The following is a 21,612-nucleotide window of genomic DNA, read 5'->3' as shown; positions in this document are numbered from 1 at the left end:
CTAAAATATTAAGTTGAGAGGAAGAAATTTAGATTCGTCTATAGAGCAATCAAGTATTGATCTCACCCCATTCCTAAGAGGTCTGTAAAGGGGATGTGCATAAGCGCATCATTGTGCCTATCATTCCTGTCCTACTGTCCCCATTTATTCATACCCATTTCATTCATACTCACGTTTATTCTTACAACTATTATCTTGTAAACAATTGACAAATTAAATAAATAAATAAAAATAAAATAAATAAATTTCCTGCAAAAGCAGATGAAATACTGACATTCAAATCATAATCTAGCCAAGAGCAATCTACAGTAGATTTGTTCCTTTGCACAGGTATTTATGAAGTATTGGAATAGCTAATGCCAGTTTTGGAACTGCAGTAGCTGCTAATTACCCTGTACCATAGAGGTGTGCATGTGTGTAATTTTCTTTTCCAGATTTCTGAAAAATTATCAAAATATCCTAGAACACTGTCTGTCTCTTGGGACCTGATTAAAACCAACAATAATTAGAATGACTCAGTCATCTTTAGAGAGAAACAGTTTTGGCAGTGCTAATCCTGCTAATGTGGTATAGTAGAAACTTAAACTATTATGGCAGCAATAATGCCATAAAAAGAATATGTGTCTCTTTCTTCCCATATCCCATGTATCTGAAAGAGGATAAAGTGTATTTTTATATCAAACACACCAGGGGGCAGTCTCGGAATGTCCCCATATGCTTATTTATTTTATTTGTTAGATTTATATTCAGATTCCTCCCTTGAGCTAAGAGTATACTTGAACTTGAGTCCAACCCACACTGTCTTTCCCAGAACACTAAAATCATATATGAAAAGCAAGGCACTTTATCAAGCCCATTGATATTCCTAGGTATTAATTTTAAAAATAAAAAAAATCCAGACTGGTCATCCACCATTCCATGAAGCCATCTCCCAGAACAAGGAGCCAAAAATGTTGACTTTCTTTGTAGATTTTAGAATTTGGGGAGTTTAAAGGGCAAAATGAATGCTTTTAATCCTTGAGCCACTCAACTCACCATTTATAACTCCTTAAAGCATGCCTATACATCCTGCTGCAGCCTTTGAGATGGTGCAAATTGCTCAATCTGCACTAAGTTAAGAGTGAAGAGAGAAAAGAGCAGATGCTTTTAATTTTAATTTGCTTTTGGAGAGAGGTGAACACCCATCTGAAGTCCACAATCCCTGAAGAAAGTGAAAAGTATTTATGAGCATGCATAGATATTTTGGCTCTAGCAGATAGGAGATTTTGAGTAGTTCATAGAACTGGTAAATGCCACCTCTGACTGGCCCCGCCCCCATCTATTCTCTGCCTTCGGAGTCCCAGCTGATCGTGAGGGAATGGGGATTTTTCAGTAATCTGCTCCTGGATTGGGGAGGGAATAGAGATTTCACAGTATCCTTGCCCTGTCACGCCCACCAAGCCGCACCCACAGAACCAGTAGTAAAAAAAATTGAATCCCACCACTGTCTGGAATACCTGGAAGAGAGGAGTTTTAACAACTCTGCCAAGTTCCTATATACATATATAAAACACACACAATTTGTGTCTTCCTTCCACCCACCAATCTCCCCCCACATCTCTGCCCTTTTGGCCATCCTGCTCTCTGCTGTCTACCCCTGTTAGCCCCAGCTGACCTTTGCACTTCTTTTCCTTTCACTGCTGATGAGGTGCATCTAGCTGAGATAGCTGCTGGCCTTCGTGAGGCCCTCATGCAGCCTCCCCAAATTCTCATCAAGGGCAGCAGCTGCCTCAGCTGAGCATGGCTTCTTCAGTTGGCATCAGCCACAAAGATCAGCTGGAGGCAATGTGGGGTGGCAGGGATAGGTTGAGAATGGGTTGACACAAAGAAAAATTTGACTTCCTCACTCTTCAAAAATATAAAGGTAGAGAATAAAGACACATGGAAAACTAGAACTAGTTTATGTGACGGTACTTTATTTTCTCTCTCTTTATCTTTCAGGATTTTAGCATCATGTTTACACATCATATTGTGGCAGTCATGTTACTAATTATCTCTTACGTAGTCAATTTCACACGAGTTGGAACCCTGGCTTTGTGTCTTCATGATGTTGTTGATGTCGTGCTGGAGGTAAGAGAGAGTTATTTGCAATAATTCTTTGCTGTCCAAAATGGTCTCTACCTGGAACAGGCAATGTACCCTGGGAAAGCTCACAATGTATTGACATTTGTTTTAAAGGACTGTTTCTGTAAGACCATAAACACCTTGGTATTTATCTTTGGCAGTGCCGCTCATAAACACAGTGAGATTGACTTTCTGCACCTTGTTCTGAATCCTTTTTTGTTGTTTATTTTTATCATCCTGAATAATTTGTGTCATTATCGAAATTCATTTAAAACACACTGCTAGGTAATTATATGAGCAAGCTTTAACGCGGGCAAGCAACCACAGAAGCAAAATGTGACCAAATTTAAAACTTCACAACGAAATGTAGCAGCGCTGAAAAAAATTAAAACATTCCTGATATCTTTGCTGGTATGTTTCTGACTAATTTTACCCTGTTGGTTCTTATTCTCCCAGGTGTTTAGGAGAGGATATGGAGCCTATTATCATTCTTAGCAGCTAAACCAGACAGGAAATGACCAAATAAACTAATTCTATTTTATTGTAAAGCTACATTTACAGAACCTTGTAAATTTGAAGTTACAGTTCTCCCACTGTCAACTATACAGCCCAATAACTCAGGGAGACTCCCTCTTGAGCCTTTTGCTCCACCCACTATGCAACTGCAAGCTATGCTATCGCTTGTTTGATTGTTCCCTAGGCAGCATCTCTTTATCCGTTCTCCCAAGATTTGCTTCTGCAATCTTTGATATTCTCAGAACCTGCAGCCAACATTTTACTGGTCAGGAGGAAGTTCTAGCTACCTCTCTCAGCTCAAACTCCTCCTAGTCCCAGCTTCCACTCATTGCAAGAAAATAGGGACTTTATGGAGAACTAAAATACTTGTCATCAACTATAATGACTTTGTCAAAACTTCATGTAAGCCCAAGTATTCAGTATTTGAAATATAAAAGAGATCAAATAACGGGTGTGATTGAATTAGTACAAAAGAAAAAGCAAAACAGATGACTTTTGGATGGCTAGGCAAATCCATCTTCATATATATATATATATATATATATATATATATATATATATATATATATATATATATATATACACACACACACACACATACATACATACATACATACATACATACATACATACATACATACATACATATATATCCATGCTTGGAATCGAACCTGTGCTCTTATTGCCTCTAGGCAGATGTATATATATATATTATTTTTAAACAAACATAAACAAACAAGACATATAACAAAAACATCTTCAATTATGTACAGTGTGTCAATTGGTTAAAAGGTTTTTGTGCGTCCTTTCCATAGTCATCAGCTTAAACTTTATCTAAAGTCACATGTCATCAATCAAATATGTTTGTATACATTATTATAGTACTTCATTTGTTTGATTATCACTATTGTGTCTTCATTTTAAACAAGGTATTCTAAATATAAATTCATTTATATTATAATAGTTCATTAAATCATCTTAAATATATCCAATAATAAAGTATTTTTATATCCTATTTTAAGTCATTCTATTATTTTAGTATTGGTAACATTGTCTAATAATTTCCAAATCCATGTTTTTTCCATTATTAATATCATCAAACTAATATATATGTATACAATTATTATAATTATTAAACATTCATTGAGTATAGCTATTATTACATTCTTTTTATGTGAAGCATAACTAAATTTTAAGTAAATTTATATTATGGCATTTCATTACATCGTCCTAAAATCATCCAATGATATTACATCTTTATATTCTATTCTACATAAAATTGTTTATATTTTATAAAAAGATTTTCAACCTCATCTCCATAGTCCACTTGCAATTTTATATAAAATTTCATATTATCAATCTAGTATATATAAATGCATTATTATCATTGTTAATCATTTATTTGACTATAACAATTATTGCTTTATCTTATACATAATACTCAAAGTTTAACTAAATTTAACTTGATTTTATTGTAACATTTTATTTCATCATCCAGTATCCTCTTGCCATTTTTAGAATCTGTATTCTAAGGGTTTTCTTGATAAGTCTTATGTGGAGTTCTCTTAGCAACTTGTTGTTCATTCCATATCTTATAGAGAATTGAAACCTTCCATCTGTTTCTTCCATCATCTTGCCTTTGGTTATCACTGGTGCTTCTGCCAAAATTGCTCTCATTGTTTCTGCCAAATTTTCTCCCCTTTTCATCTATATTTTGAAGTCTGGGATAGAGTTCGAGTTTGTCGATCTCTCCTTTCAGTAATTCACACATAGCATTTCCCTCCACTCTCGATTTGCTGTCAATATAAACAATTTCCTTATCACTTTGTTCATATTTCTCTGCAGTTTTTTGGACTCTGGCGACGTCAGGTGGGGCTGATGTTGTCAGGGGGGGCTGACGTCGCTGCAACATGACATGCAGTCTTGGGGCTCCAGGATTGCTGTTGATATCTCTGTTGCTGGACGGTTCTTTTGGACCTAAACCATCCCGAAGAGACTGTGATAGAGAAGGGCATGTCCTGCTGATCTCAGGGGCATTGCAAAGCCCCTGATTGATTCAGGAGAAGCTCTTTCCTCCAGCTACAAGAGAAGCAGCCATTGAGGCTGCACAAGGTTGGGACAGACCCCTGAAATGGAAGCAGAGCAGGAGAGAGTGTGTGTCAAAATTGGTGAGGTAAATTTTACTATTGGAGAAGAGAACACCCAAAAAGATTTAGAGCAAAATTAAAATTGAAGAAGAAGAGAGCAAGCAGCGGATTAAACCTGTATTAAAATTAGAGTGTTATCTTTTTTTCCTTAACTTTGTTTTCTTTTTTGGGATGGAATTCTTACAAATGCCTCTTACTTTTTAAATTGGACTGGTCTCTTTCTTCCTTCTTCTATTTTTCCTCACTTTTTGTATTTGTGAAGCAAGAATCTCTTTTTTTTAGTAACGTTCGGGTGGATTTTACCTTTAAAAATTTTTTTTCTCTGAAGCTCGGAACAAAGAAAGGGCTAAAAGCAGGAGAAAAAGAAGTAATACTGCCACCTAGAGGCTGGAGGCTTGGAAACACTAATTCCTATGAACATTTGATTTATATTTTATCTCTAAGTCCTTGACTTGGTTTACTGAAAGGAACAGTGGGAAGAGCACAATTTGTTTATACAGGTGCTCTTTTGGAGTATTATCAGTAGCTGGACTGGAGTAAAGAGAAAGCCTGGATTTGAAAGATTATAGTGAATTTGTTTGAAATTTAACAATAAGCCTTGGATGGTTTAGTGACAGTGCTTACAACCTGGAAAAATGGCATATCATGAAGAAGGAAAGGAATTAACATTGCAAATAAGCACAGAGAGAATTGATAAGAGATTTGAGATTATAGAACAAAAAATACAAAGAATGGAGGGAAGAGTTGAGAATTTTTACAAAACAATGATGAAATTTGAGGACAGAGTCCAAAAAAAGCAGTTTTGTTTTCTTAAGCACATGAATTTTAACTTTCACTTTTAAATTTATTGTTTTACTCTGTATTTTGTTCTTAAAAGTTGATCAGCGGTTGAATGCTGATTTATTTCAACCCAGCCAAGAGCCGAGGTGGCGCAGTGGTTAAATGCAGCACTGCAGGCTACTTCAGCTGACTGCAGTTCTGCAGTTCGGCTGTTCAAATCTCACCGGCTCAGGGTTGACTCAGCCTTCCATCCTTCCGAGGTGGGTAAAATGAGGACCCGGATTGTTGTTGGGGGCAATATGCTGACTCTGTAAACCGCTTAGAGAGGGCTGAAAGCCCTATGAAGCGGTATATAAGTCTAACTGCTATTGCTATTGCTATAACTGTTTTTTTCTTTTTCTTTCCCTTTGATTTATGTTTTTTTTTCTTTTAGCCTTGGATTGAAATATCCAGAAAATATCTATCCTGTTCCCTTCTGCTTCACTGTTATTGGCTTCCTGATCAAATTACACAGAGTTACAATGTATCATATTATAGATAAATAATGGTGGCTGAAATCTTTTTTAAAAGCCTGTTGGGTAGCATGCAGCTTTTAGTTGAACTTTCTAAAAACATTTGATGAGATGATAATGGCCATGGCAAATATGCAGAGGCATGTAGTTTTGGATAAGTTCAATTCACAAAGGGGCTCTGATCTGAAAGTTGTAGACCAAAGAGATATCCCCACAGAGAACTAACTAACTGGCTTGATCTCATGTGTCTCTTTGAAGTTGAAGCCTGAGTATCCTTACAGTACTAGAAGCCTGACTGAACGGGGAAGTGACAAATTCTTTTTTCCTATGAAAAGGAGTGAGATTGGAGAATGAATTTATTTCACCTAACTGGAAACCACTTCTATTTGGACTTTGTTGGGAAGATAGACTCACTGTGGAGACTGAATTTATTATATCTAATTAGAGAACAATTGATAAGAGATGGCATTAAGAAACAAACATGAATATTTCATTCAGGATGAATTACTTTTAACTTTTTGGATGATTTGGGATAGATAAGACGCAGTGGAAAATTTTCTATGAGTGGATTACAATAACAATTTGTTAACAGAGACTTTTGAAAACTTAACCTTGACATTTTTATTATTCTTTTTCCAATTAACTATTTTGTCATTAATATAGTATGTAGAAGACAGGTCAATAATTTGCAGATTGATTTACTAGTTTAAAATTTTGGGGGGGTACCTGTGTCACAAGAGTTGGGAACCAATATTGTAGCAAGATATTAATCAGCATTCAATTTGGGGGATAACGTGTGTATATGTATTGGCTTTTTTTCTTTTTAATGCACTTTTTAAAAATTCTCAATTTTTAGGGGGGTATTAATGAGATTTTTAAAAATCTTTTTTTGTCTTTTGGGGAGTTTTATATGTTAACTTCTTTTGACTAAAAGAAAAAATTATGAAAAAAAAGTATGAAAAAAAGAATCCTAGTAATTGTTTCTAAGAATTAGATCTTGTTAAATTCAGAATGTGTTGAATAAGCTTATTTAAGTTTGGAGTGTCAAAAAAACAAAAATACAATATTATAATTTATTATAATTGAGAAATAAAGATGGCATATAGCAGTAGAGACATAAAAAAAAAGAGAAGTGTTAATGGGCAGCGTCAACTTTTGCCCTCTCAATATTCTACCAAGTTTCAGAGCAGAAGTAGTAAGGGCAGTAACAAATTCAAATACTGACAGTGCATACTTGAATATTTTATATGATACAATTTCTGTGCAAGTTCTTTAAAGAGAAAGTGACCTATTTTCTTTTCTTTTTACAGGCAGCCAAAATGGCAAACTACTGCAAGTTTCAAAAACTCTGCGATTTCCTCTTTCTTATGTTTGCTATTATTTTCATTATTACTAGACTTGGAATATATCCTTTATGGTAAGTAAGTGTACTTTTTTTCCTCATGCGATAGCATATGCTAAAACAACCTTTCTCAATCTGGGAACCCGTGGCTTTGTTGGGCTGCAGTTCCCAAAGTTTCTGCCAGACATGGTCAGCAGGTTTTATGGATGACTGTTCAAGGATTATGTAGGAAAAACCTGTTGGTGGTCTGTTGCCGGCAATGTTTTCAGGACTGTAGTTTTTTTTTAATAGTGTGAATCCGGACAGGAAGAGAGCAAAATAGTAGATGTCCAATTAACATCTGCTTTTTTATTACACTGATTGATTGATTGATTGATTGATTTGGAAATTTATATTGCCACCTATTCAGACAAGGCGGCTTATAAGAATATAAAACCTCTGATAAAAACAATAAAACTAATAAAAGAGAATCATAAATTAATAAAATAATATAATAAAATAACCCCCACCTCAGGCGACAACTCATCACATGAGCCATTTAATGGGCTCTATCCCATTCTGAGTTCCCCAGGCCCACTGGCAGAACCAGGTCTTCAGTGCCTTCCAGAAGAGTGTTAGAGTAGGGGCCATTCTAATCTCTAGGGGAATGGTGTTCCAGATTGCTTTATAATGTTGTGACTATGGCAACAATAACATGGGAAAGATGTGACTCTCAGCTAGGTGACCATTTAGGTGTAACTTGCTGGAGTTTGATGTTGTGTCCCAGTGATGGGATTAAAAAAAAAAAATCAGTTCTGTGGGCATGGCTTGGTGGGCGTGGATTGGTGGGCATGGCAGGGGAAGGTTACTGCAAAATCTCCATTCCCTCCCCACTCCAGAGGAAGGCTACTGTAAAATCCCTATTCCCTCCCCAGTCCAAGGGAAGGTTATTGCAAAATCCCATTCCCTCCCCACTCCAGGGGAAGGATACTATAAAATCTCCATTCTCTCTCCACTCCAGGGAAAGGATACTGCAAAATCCCATTCCCTCACCACTCCAGAGGAAGGCTACTGTAAAATCCCTGTTCCCTCCCAATCAGCTGGGACTTGGGAGGCAGAGAATAAATGGGGGTGAAGCCAGTCAGAGGTGGTATTTACCGTTCTCTGAACTACTGTAAATTTCTGCTACCAGTTCTCCAGAACTGGTCAGAACCTGCTGAATACCACCTCTGCCCTGCCCACTTCTTTTGGTGGCAGGTTACAGAAATTGGATGGGGTTTGTATTCTCTGACACCAGAAATTGTGGAAAGGCATGCACCTGAAGCCTAACCTTAAAAGATCCTCTAAACATCCCTACAGCTTTACCATATCTAAAAGTAATTCCAACAGCTTGATAAACTCTCATTTCTTTTTAAGAAAAGTTAAAACTCTGTGTGCCCTATACTCTGATTTCATGCTCTCCCCCCCAAGTTGTCCTTGAAGGCAATTCAGGGAGACTCCCTACCCAAAGAGAGACAATGCCCCATGATTCTGGACACATGAAACAACAGAGCATGTGCTTCTCCAGCGCCTATATTACAGAAACATTCATCATTGTTGTAATTCTATACTTCCCTTCTGCTTTCAAATACTGACCCTGCTACAACATACAATGTTGCCAGGTTCTGTGCAGTGATGCTTAAAATCCATCAGATGATGCACCTGTGCCAAAAACGAGACTAAATGAGCATCTAGTTCATCATGCTAGAGTGCTCTGTAATTTGATAGATTTATCTGCCCCATACTAAAGTTTATGCTTCCCTGCAGCCATCTAATGCTCCTACTCCTCCTTTTAGATATCCAACTGCTTATTTTATATCTTTTAGCTTTATATAATGATTAATATTTTAAATGTTTTCTAATTGACTGTACCTACCCTCCTTATGCTGCCTTTGACCGTAATAAAAGTTTGATTGACTGGGTGATGCCTGGATTTTTCATTCTCTTCCCTAATCCATCTGTTGAGATTCAATGGAAGCACAGTAGCAGATTTCTATTTTTCCTTGCTGCTTTCCTCTCTGTGCAATTACATTTTGAAAATGGCAGAAGTCACCAGGACTGGATTACTCAGCAGGGGGAAAAAATTGCTGTAGAGGATGGGTCTTCAGCTACATTCAAATGTTTGCGGCAGAATTGATCTAAGATATGCACTTGAATAATATTTAAAGTGTATCATCTCCTTCAACCCGACACCCTGCTATAGATTGGATTACAATTTTTTTTTATCAAACCTCACACTTCCTTTGCAGTTTGCTTAGATTTTGGAAGTTGTGGTGTGTATTTTGAGGCTAGAATCTCTTTCTATAAAGTAATTGAGATTTGGAACAAGGTCTTTTATATTCAGCAACTCGGTTTAAAAAAAATGTATATGTGTACAAACCAAAAAAACAGCATTCGGATTGCTAATTTTCTGTTCTGTTACGTTTGCTTTTAATCTCACCTTTTTCCTCTGGGAAATTAGCATTTTGTAATTGGCTACGCTCAGAACAATGTTTCCTTAAATCTGGTAACTGGCCTGATCTCTAGATTTTTAATTACAATTCATATAAATTCCAACCAGTGCTAAAGATTTGTGAAGAATGTTGTTCAAAAACCATTTTAATTAATAGGGCAATTAACAAATTAAGATTTGGTGATTCCTGTACGTTTTGTCATATAAATGTTAATTTTAAATAAGCAGCTACTTAATTGGGAAAGACAAAATGTATTTTTTGTAATATAAATATATTACCCATTCTTGTCTGAGTTATATGGACAGAAAAAAAAGGTACATGCTGTTAAATCTTCTGTGGATTGCATTTAATTAAGTATCATGAAGTAATTGGACACATTTTCAAATATTCTTTTAATTAACTAATCCTAAGGGACAAAATTATGATGAAAACCAACTTATCTGTGAACTATAACAACTTTCCATTAAGAGAGTGCAGCTAGATATTTTCTATCTTATTGTTTCACCTCTTTTTTAGTATCAGCATTTATATTATTTATTACACTGTATTTTTATAGTTACATAGTGCTCTGTGTTTCATATAGAATGAAGGGTAATTAAAAGTGTTTAGTCATTATATTTTAAAAATGGAAAGCAAAAAAATGCATTTGAAAGGAAATCTTTTCCAGTAGGATTTATCAAAGATTTTAATACTAGTTGTTAAAAATAGAATATTAAATCTAAATTAAAGAAAGTACATACAGTATATGATTCAAACTCATATAATTGCATTTCCTCTGACATTTCTGCGGAGAGCTAAGAATTGAAACAATTTTGAACAGTGAATCTATATTATTCTGTAGCTATAAGAAAGTCAGATATTTTCTTTCATATGAATGAAAGTGTACTCAGTTTCTCTTAGAAACATTAGAACATTAGAACCTAGAAATTTCTTCCATCACAGTGAGTGCAATCACGTGTCATAGGCAAGCCAGAAGGTGGATTCCTTGATTTGGCCTTAGGATATTGTATGAAATGCTAATTATGATCTGTTCAGTGAACAGTAGTTAAGCAAAATACCACTTGTGAGCCAGGTCAATATGTTTGATTTTTTCCCCCCCATGATATTATTTCCATCATTCACAATTTCACCCAGTGGAACATCTATCTATATTATATATCATATATCGTCCCCATTCTCACATAGAGTATCAGTTATGCCATTATTCCTCATACATTTATGGGCATTTATTGATAAATTTGAAAAGTTTGCATAGACCATTGAAAACATAAGTCTTTTAAGACTGTGGATGATACATTTTGCTTTTAATTAAGTTGATGGAAAGTAGTGCATTGAGGAAAAGCTATGATCTTTAATTCATAACAATTAGCAATCGTAGATCCTAGCAATTCCGCTTGCTTCCTTTCAACTTCTGTCTGCATTACCTTTTCTCATTATTGTGTACTTTAGGCCAGGGGTCTCCAACCTTGGCAACTTTAAGACTTATGGACTACAATTCCCAGAATTCCTCAGCAAAGCTGGATGAGGAACTCTGAGAGTTGAAGTCCGTAAGTCTTAAAGTTGCCAAGGTTGAAGACCTCTGCTTTAGGCCACTGCCTTATTCAACTGTCTCTCTTTGAACTTCTGAGTCTTCCATTTCCAGCCATGTTAATTAGAATTAAAGCAAGTTGGAATTGAGAACCATGGTGAAAGATATCACCATGGGAAAAATCTGACTCATTTTATCAGATTTCATTTAACCATCCTTTTGAAAATATTCCTTTCTCTTTCTTAGAAAATAGCAGCTCCTCGTTTTAAGTCCAAAACGTTCAAGATCATTATGTAAGAGTATCTCTCTCCTTGCTTCTAGTTTCATTGCAATTCATGAATGAAATTCATTCATCCTCCTCCCTCTTTTTCTCTGGACTCTACTGATGGGTCTCCCATTTTTGTCTCCCACCTTTGGAATCTTCAGTCACATCCTGTATAAAGTTCAATCTCACTTTTCAACGCAACCCCAGACTTTGTTTCCTCACAAATATTGAATTACAAATACAAGCAAATTAACACTTCACATTTCTTGGTGTCGCAGACTTTTCCCCTAAAATAAAAACCATAATATGGACTACTGAAGCTAACTTGCTGAAGATGCCATCTGGTGGTTATATTTGGTCCATTACCACATTTCCTTGGAGGGAAAAAAAATTAATACACAATGAATGATCCTGCAAGTTCAATGAAATAAATATGACTTAGTCTTTCATGCCACATTTATTTTTTTGTTTGATGTATTTCTTAAAAAGAAATCTAAAACTCAGCCATACCTTTAAAAATATCCACCCTCAAGATAATGCATGCCCTTCTACATGCAAACAAAAAATCTTGGAGAAGTAAAGATAAAAAAGAGCAGTCTCAGTGAAGAATTGTTGCAAAATAAAATAAGTTCCTAAAGCAAAATAGGACAACATTTGGCAGGAAATTACTTGGATCACTTGTAGGCAGTTGCTTGTGCTTGCCCCCACTAGAACCAAAAGAGTGGGCATGCTCTGTGTTCCTTCTAATAAATGTCATGATTTCTCTGTCATAACACCTATCCTGTGGAACACCATCCTCCCAAGACGATAGTTTCGACTCTTTTGACCGTTCATAGAAGACATTAGAGACCTCATTGTTCCCTCTGGCACTTAGGCTAGAGTGCTAAATGAGCCATACTTTTGATTTGGTTGGTAGTTTTTTTTTTCCCCACAAATGAAGGCAAATATACATGTCCCTGGATAATGTTGCAAGGTCTGATCTGGGCCGGTCACTGGGACCAGAGGTTTACTCATCTGAACTTTTGGACTCATAGCAATAGCAGTAGACTTATATACCGCTTCATAGGGCTTTCAGCCCTCTCTAAGCGGTTTACAGAGAGTCAGCATATTGCCCCCAACAATCTGGTTCCCCATTTTACCCACCTCAGAAGGATGGAAGGCTGAGTCAACCCTGAGCCGGTGGGATTTGAACCGCTGAACTGCTGATCTAGCAGTAGCCTGCAGTGCTGCATTTAACCACTGCGCCACCTTGGCTCGTGCAGACTCATGCTACAGCCTGTATTGTTTCTTTTTTTAAAAAAAAATAATTGATTGTGAATGTGGCATGGTTTTAAACTTCAGGCATATATTTTAGTCTTTGGTAGTTTATTTCAACAAATTATCTTATTGCTACACATTATGTTTTGCTTTTAAATCTTTTGTTTCTTGCTTAAAGATATTGTTGTGAAATAGATGTGGTATAAATATAGATTGCCAACCAGCATTTTAACAGAAGTCAATCAAGCAGCTCACATGGAAGTAGTTGTAGGCTAGCAAATTCAACAGAAATGGGTGTGATTCTATAGCGGGTTCTTGAAATAGGTGGAGCAAAAGCAGGATATAATTGTAAGAAAGATTTTTTTAAAAAAAGAAGGGAAAGGGGAGTGGGGATTAAACGAATAGGAATAAATTCTGTGAATCAAATGTGTAAATTCTGCATGAATATAAAACTAACCTTTGACGGTTTCATCTCCAAGTTCATAGAAGCTGTGTGAAATCTCCCTTGCTACCTGCTTGACTGCTAATTATGTCTGTGATAGATGGTAAATGATCTATTTCTCATGACTGTGCATCTCACTCTTCCCCATTTCTTTCAGGATACTGAATACCGTATTCTTCGAACTGCCTGAAATTGTTGGTGGTTTTCCCGGCTTATCAATCTTTGTCATTTTACTTTTGATACTTCAAATTCTCCACTGCTTTTGGTCCTATTTAATAATAAAGGCAGCCTATAAAGCTATTTTGAAAGGCAAGGTAAGATCAATGGCGATGGGTTTTTTTTTCCTGGTGTCTTTTAATCATCTAGTTTTCCTGTGAATATTCTTGCATGCTTTATTGACTTTTTCGGCAGTGGAAGTCTGTTAGGATTTCTGACTTTAAATATGCTGCTAAAGAGACTCAAAATAAACATATTCTTCCGATAAACATAAGCTCAGTTCTTGTTATATTTGTATCTTGGTACATTATATGAATTCAACTAACACAGCTAGTAAACTGTGGTTCTCTAAATAATTACCCAGGACTGTTTTACCTCAGAATAGAATCTGTAGGTGGGTATCCCACTCTCTGAAATGTTCAAAGGCTGAGCTTTGAGCTCTATACGCAAGGAAACTCAAATGAGCCATGTATTCTTGTATCTTTTTTCTGTATTTCCCCCCCCCCCTATTTATCTACCTGTTTCCTGAACTAAATTCTAGTTTCCAGGCGAAAGATTGTTTTGAACTGCTCCTTCAAACTGCCCAATTGCAGTAGAAGGTGAAACAGCCTATTGCGCTTCTCTTCAGCCTTGTTTTCTGGAAGTAGTTTAAACTGTTGTGCTAACTCAGCCAACTGTGGTTTATTCAATGAACCCTGGCTAAGCAAACATTTGCATGTGGTTTAGCCACCGTGAGTCTGAAATATTTATTTTTGACCATCTGAATATGTATTTATTATTTGAGTATTAGATTGAATATATTATTCTGGTTTGAGGGGTTGTTGTTTTAATTTTGTGCTTAGTTCATCACCAGGTCTGTTTCTTAGGATTAGAAGAAATCTCTCTACCTGTGCATGTGTACACTTGTCTGGGGTATTTTCAATTCTTTCTGAAAGCACTTGTGCAGTTACAAACATGCATTGATTTTCATGTGTTGTCTTTTTCTATTTTTTTTAAAAAAAGAAATACGTGTGGAAAACTTAATACATAAAACCAAATAAATCAATAACATTAAAAAGGCAGTATGCAAAATAGTCCTGAGAATCTAGTTGCAGAATCTGAAACCAGAAATCTACCCAGACATCTCATCTTTAGACTGATGGCTGGAGTTCTGTACGGTTTCTGTGCCTTCCAGACTGAGCCGCATGCTGGAAGGTATTTCATGGATGTTGTGGTAGGCAGCCTCTTGTTTCATGGGAAAACTGCACGTGCTTTCTAAACCTTCTTCATAATTTCGTTTCTGCTGTCTCTGAAGGCTGGGAAGTGGAATCCTTTGCATGTAAGTTTCTCTGGTAGGAAGAACACAGTACAGTATCTCTCTCTTTCTATGGGCTTGCCTCTTCTCTCCTTTCTTTTCTGTGTCCTTTAATTGTTCAGCTGACTATTCACTTTGCATGCTCTTTGCAGCTCTACAGCCAGCAAATTGTTTTTGTTTTCTTCCTTAGTGTTTTTCCACAAGGGCAGGGTCTGCTTCTTCTTTTTTTCCAAATCAACTGAGCGTTGATCCATTGGATGCGACATGAATGGACCAACTGGCTTGTTGAACGAGCCTGACATCATGCTAAAGCCAACCATTATTTAGCATATTCCTAGACAGAAAAAATGTAAAGCTATTTGACTCTTCTTCTCTTGACCTCCTGTTCTAAGGACCTTTTCAGGATGGAAGCATTTAAAGATGAAAAAGAGGGATTTTTTTCTGGAGTTGGCTCCAGCTGAGCTTATTATTTCTATCCTGCCATTAACTTACCGGAGGGACCATTAAAAGTATTTGCAATGGCCCACAAACCCATGTGAACATTTTATGGAATGTTACTAGATAGGGCTATTTATTTCCTTTGGTCTGGTGAGCATAAGAACAGTAACCGGCAGGGAATTTTATTGCTGCTTTGTCAGTGGCTTACCTCCTACATTTGAATTCAATATACATAACCTAAATAATCTACTATTTGGCCATGTAATAAAAGGTGCCCTATGCACATCCAGCAAGACTTCAGAGGCTTTAGATCCGTGATGGAGAACCTATGGCACATGTGCCAGAAGTGGCATGCAGAGCTATCTCTCTGGGCATGCCAGCCTTTGCCTGTTACTCTTCTGGGGTTTGGCACGTAGCTTTGTGAGTGCGGGAAAGTTGGAAACCAGAAAAGCAGCTCCCTGGTGCACATATGCCTGCTGGGAAGCTGAGTTTCCAGTTTCCGGTGCGCACATGTGTGCCAGCCAGCTTATCTTTGTGCACACATGCGTGCCAGAAGACCAGGTGACCTGCGCATATGCACAAGCCAGAAACCGGAAGATCAGCTTTTCCGATTCCAGAACTGCTCTTCCCGTTTCCAGCACTCTTGCACATCCGTGCCATGGAGCTGCTTTTCCGGTTTCCAGCGCTCACCTGCGCATGCTCCCATTTCAGCACTTGGTGCCAAAAAGATTCGCCAACACTGCTTTAGATGCTAGTGTTCCTTTCTTATGCAGTACTAAAATTCATTATATGCATCAAATTCACACCTTTGCAGCTTCACTCAACCCTCCATCTCTTTGTCACTTTTGATACTGCTTGGCCTTTTTCTGAGGCTCCTTTTTCTGTTTAGCAGTTTGTTTTTTTCTGCTGCTCAAAATTTACTGCCTGCTGTTATGCCAAATGCAATTCATGATCAGGGATTTTATTATATAGTGCATTACTTCATAGTATATTGAGCTCTCATTGATGCATGAGTAGGGAGCCTTTTGGTAGTGGGGCTTGGGGAAGAGCTGAGAGGCAGAGTAAACAGAACGGTATTAAGAATACAGTTGGGGCTGGAATTTTACAGATTTCTCCCCATTTTTCTACAGTGTGTTTTCTCTGACTAACTAAGTTAAGATTATATAAGCTCTTAAAATGCGGTCTTCATATTTCCTACCTCAATATGGCAGGCAACTACTAATTTGGGGAGAGTGCATCATTCAAGGTCAAGATTAGAGGTAGCTCTGAGAACTACCCTAAAAATAAGAATTTGAGAGCCACATGGTTGGATTACAAATTGCCCATTTTACATCAATGGCTTGGTGTTCATGCCCTTCTCAACTGCAATACTTTCTTTGCTGCTGCTTCTTGGCACATACCCTCTCCTGCTTATCTTGACTGCCACTGCAGACATGGCTTCCAGTTCTGATCTCTCTTCTGATCAGTCAAAAGCACGATTGCATGCTTTCTGGAATCCCAAATCCTGGTGTTTTTTTCCCCCTTTACTACGATAGCAAGTGGTTTGTTTGTTTGGTTTTTTTTTAGTTTTCATAATCCAGTTTGAAGCCATGACTGGTGATGCTCATAGAAGCTTCCTATGTTGTTTGTTGTTTATTGAGGCCAACTTTTCTGCAACACCCAAACTGTTCTTTTACTGTTGATATCTTTACTAGGGATATTACCAATTAAATGCTTGGTTTGTCCCCCAAAAATGTATTTACCTATGGAAACTCTAGACAAAGAAAGTGTAATCAAAATTATCAGCTGACAGCTATTTTGGCAAATCTAGTGGCATAAGCAATAACAACTGCAAGACGAATATCTGGTATAAGCTTTCAATACTGTAAACTAGTGTAGTTGTACAAGAAGTGATAACATGCCTTTATTGCTCTTCCTCTCTTTATATGGAGAGGGAGAAAAATTGAAAGCTTAAGCTGTCGATCCATGGATCAGATTTACTGATTATCTGCCATGCCTTCCTCAAAGCGGGTGTCAGACTACATTAGCTTTATTGACAAGGGACATTCAGAGTGATATCAGGAATAAAGTAATGGTAAAGCTTGCTTTAGATGCAACAGAAGTTGAGACAAGTATATCGTGAAGAGATTCTGGGAGACATTGTGGGAGGGAAGGAGGGAGGGAGGGAGGAAGGACGGACTGTACTACAGAAGTTAAAAAGGTGAGGTTAGGAGACAGCATAAGTGAGAAAGGATGAAACTAGAGGTATCCAGCCACTTTTGTTTGTTTGTTTGCTTGCTTGTTTGTTTTTGTCTGTCCCACTGGGCGTATATGCAATACTGCAAAACCCGGTGGTCGAGTCTAACCTAATTCTCAAGTCTAACAAATGAATCAGTCTGCTCTCTAACTTCTCCTTGAACTCTATAAACTGCTCTTTTTCCTCCCAGCCAAGCTATAGTACCAGATATAAGATGAGCTGGGAGAGAGAAAAGCCTGAACTGATCAGATGCAGAAGGTAAAGTAGCAGGAATAGGGGAAAGGATTAAACTCTTCTCAATTAAGTGTCCTTTCTACCACAAATCCCAGAACCTGGTCCTCACCCAGTACCTACTAGTTTGATGCAACTTTCCCTCAATTTCTCTGGTTTAGCACTTTAGAAGCAAATAGCTAAGATGCAACTGGAAGCCGGTTGGTTTCCCAACTTTTGAATGGTGGCAGAGTAACTGCCATAAACTCCTGATAGTTGGCAATATAACAGATTTAATAAACAACAGAACAGAGAGCTGATCTCCTTTCTCTTATGCCACTGATACCAATAAGGTTTCTCTCCACTTCCCCTTTTCTTACACCTTTTGCAGGCAAAAGATGACCGAAGTGATGTGGAGTCCAGTTCAGATGAGGAAACTTCTACTCTTCAGTCAAAGACCTCCCATAGCTCAGCTACCATCAATGGGACAAACGGAACAAACGGGTATCTCACTGGTAGCAATTCTGCAGAGGAATATTAATCCTTGGAGTATACACTGCTACGTGAACTGTTTGCTACAGAAAACAAATAAGTTGTGAATGCAGGAGTTGATTTTTTTTTCTCTCTCTCTGTTCTTCTTTCCTTCTTTTTCCTGTGTAGGGGGGTTTAAATCTCAGAAAAAATATCTACACACACTTGGAATATTTAAAGCTTCTAATACCACATTGCTTTATTTCCTGTTTGTAAATGACAGCGCCACATGATTTTCTGTATGTAGGCATGCTGTATCTATCTATATATCTCTCTGACCAGATGGGAGCAGTATTTTCTTCAGTAGTTTTTGAGTATTATTTACTTTATATCTTACTTTGAGATGACTTCCAAATGAAAAAGAAAACTTCATTAAGATTCTCTTTTGGACTTCATTAGGATTAAAGATTGCCAGGTTAAAGATGGGGGCGGGAGGGTTGTGCTTGGTTTCTCTAGCCAGTATTCTGATATTGTAGTTGCCTGCTAAGATTTCACTTATTGCAAAATCACACAAGTTTGTGATTCTTTCTAGATATTTTTTTTTTAAATGAGAGGGAAGTTTCTTTTTGATGAAAGATGCTGACTTTAGAACTTGCTGGTACAATCACAATTGTTAATTCCTCTTCCATTTCAAAATGTTATCTTGATAGTTTTATGTAACAGAGTCAGTTTGACCATTCATTTTCGTTCACTATGCGTGCTATAAGAACACATTTTTAATTGATTTAACCCTTAGTGGCAAATTTGTTTTGGCTTCCAGCTAAATGAACTAACTTATCTTCAACATAGGTTCCTATCTTGCAGATTACCTCAAATTTTCTGTTTGGATCCATTTTTCAAGCATGTGCAATCGAACTGGTATTATAAGCACCAGCTTATAATAATTATAATATTTATTTCTTGCTTTTACTTTCTTATTATTTACAATATTCATTTCCTTCCTTTGGTAGCCCTTCCAGATGTTCAAAAATGCTGTGTGGAGTCTGATGAAACCATTCCATTGCCTCGTCCTGCGTATCAGCCACAACCTGAGCTGGGATGATTCAATCAATTACCAATCAGTTCTTTTGTTGCTAGTCCTTCCAGTCAGCCCAGAGTTGGCTGGGAGACTGTCGCTCCTTTCCCAGCTTTACCTTTATTTATATATTTATTTAGCTGAAGTGAAAACTATCCATACATGGCACAGGTAGAAGCAGTACCACTGTAGATAAGTCAGGAGGATTGTATCTCACATGCATTCCTGTGATTTTTTTTTTAACACAAACTCACCTTTGCAAGAGAGTGAAACCAGGCTCTTCTGGAGCTTTTTATGTTGCAGAAGGGAGAGCAGTCCCCCTCAATTATCTTCATAGCTGTATTATAGGAAAAAAATACCTTAGGGTTAGAGACCTTGATAGTCAGGGAAATGGGGAGAGGGGTTTCTTTTCTAAGTAGAAATGCACTCACAAATAGGGCTTCCACACAAAGTTTGTAGATACCTAGTTTCAGCTCCACCAGGACTTACAGTAGTTTGTCAATCAAAGATAGCGCCAACCATCTCAGTAGCCTTTTTTGGTGGAGCGGCTTGTGAGCTATTGTGAGTAAGAGTGCGGAATCTGCTTTGCCAGTTAGTTGCACAGGTCACATCTGGAACAAATGGTATGAATTTCACATCGATGCTTTTTCAAAACTATTTTAGAAGATATACATTTAGCTTGGCCCAAAGCCACCTGCGCCAAAGTTAGTATTGAAAGATCTAGCACAAAGGAAAGAACAGCAACTGGAAAGAATGTCTTTCTAGAAATAATGTGGGCTCTAGTGGCATGATGTAGAGGAGAGACTGAATTATCCATAGTGCTAGTTTTGATGCATCACAGTAAAATGCCCAATTTTTTTACATTTACTGTTGGTGTGGCAAGACGAGTGGCTCATTTGAATGGGTATTATCTTACCAAAAATCTCCTGCTTAAGAGGCACTTGCTTTTGATTTAAATGAGCCAGAAATGAATTGTAAGCCAGTCTGGGAAAGTGGTCTGTTTTATCTTTTTGTTTGTTTAGTTTTTTGCTGCTGCATATCTATAGCTTGAGAAAAGTTGAATAGTATTTTACCTGACTTTATTATATGGGAAGAGCTTTGGAGGGAAAAAGAAGACAAAATAATTTATTGATTACTATTTATATGAAGAAAGTGTTCATATGACTGTTTCTGAAACCAACCCGGTTGGTATTTTCTGTTTTCCCAACAGTTGTAGGTATGCTGATCCCCAATCTTCCAGATGTTTTGATTTGTTGCACAGGCCCCAAGGTATTTTAAGTCTTAAGATGGACTCTGGTCACTTGACTATTCTGTTCAAATACATTGGCAAAAAACTAAAACAAAAAACAGTTACTTGTGTGGCCCAAAAATCTCTTGAAATGTAAATATTGAAAACATTCCCTTATGTTTTCTACGTAACCCATCAATAGCCCTGTCCTCAAGAATTTAAGAAAGGGGAAATTAACAGGAGTTGTGAATTAGTATTAATACCCTCCCGGACATCCGTTAAAATTTAATTGGTCCCAGAGTTTCTATTTTTATTTATATATTGTCATTCCAAAGCTGTCACCCTTTGACTCAAGCTCAACTCTTTGATGCTAGGCTGAAGACTTTTGAGCAGATAGATTACAAGGGTCACACCAAGAATAGAACCTGAGTCGTGATAAAGTTAGATTATCAAAATAAATATGTGTTTGATGTTCAGTTAGTTAGTATTGAAAGTGAACACTAATTCAGAGGGTTGGCCTGTTTAATCCCATGTCCATATAAACATTGCAATTACATAAATAAAAGAAAGAGGTTCTGACTTCACTAGTTGGCACCTCACCGACTAAAAAAGTGTTAGATAGTAGAGTGTTAAGGCTATAAAATATAAGTAAACAATGTTAAGTCACAGGAAAATTGGTCTCTCTTAATGCCATGAAGACTCCACTGGAAAGATGCCCCTTCTTGCACTCTAGGGCTTGTAAGAAAATGGGGATAGTGTTCACAAGTATATAAGTTCAATGTTCTCCTATGACTGTGCCTGCAAAGAGCCCAAGTCAAAATAAGGAATTATTCCCAGGAAGAATTCCTAGAATCCATCTGGTATTCCTTTGCCTCTAACAATATTTTTTCATGTAGCTTCTTTATTTTTAAAAAAACAACCCAAGTTTAAAAGGTCTTATTTGTAAAAGCTGTTTGGTCCCTTTTTGCACTAGAGTAAGAAATGTAGTGGCTGGAGTGTGTAGAATAGGAAAAAAAATGGAAGAAAACTCTCTGGGAGTTAGTAGCCTTTAGATTGACTGAATGTTTTAGTAGCCAGCCCT

At 37.1% G+C, this 21,612-nt stretch overlaps 1 protein-coding gene across 3 annotated transcripts in view; it reads left to right on the top strand.

Moving 5' to 3' along the window:
- CERS6 (ceramide synthase 6) overlaps positions 1–18,349 on the top strand; it is a 96,506-nt gene extending 78,157 nt beyond the window's left edge. The window contains exons 7-11 of one of the 3 annotated variants that reach the window (XM_032231537.1): positions 1,981–2,109; positions 7,369–7,475; positions 13,521–13,677; positions 14,874–14,897; positions 18,149–18,349. In XM_032231537.1, the coding sequence (XP_032087428.1) occupies positions 1,981–2,109; positions 7,369–7,475; positions 13,521–13,677; positions 14,874–14,897; positions 18,149–18,298 (567 nt within the window). In that variant the 3' untranslated portion in view covers positions 18,299–18,349. Of the gene's footprint in view, positions 1–1,980; positions 2,110–7,368; positions 7,476–13,520; positions 13,678–14,873; positions 14,911–18,148 lie in introns of all 3 variants that reach the window. The other 2 variants (XM_032231529.1, XM_032231522.1) reach the window with 2 other exon arrangements.
- The last annotated feature ends 3,263 nt before the right edge of the window (positions 18,350–21,612 follow it).

This window comes from Thamnophis elegans, chromosome 1 (assembly GCF_009769535.1).
Source record: "Thamnophis elegans isolate rThaEle1 chromosome 1, rThaEle1.pri, whole genome shotgun sequence".
NCBI lineage: Eukaryota > Metazoa > Chordata > Lepidosauria > Squamata > Colubridae > Thamnophis > Thamnophis elegans.
The sequence above is the reverse complement of the archived record's forward strand: the minus strand, read 5'-3'. Positions and strand labels throughout refer to the sequence as shown.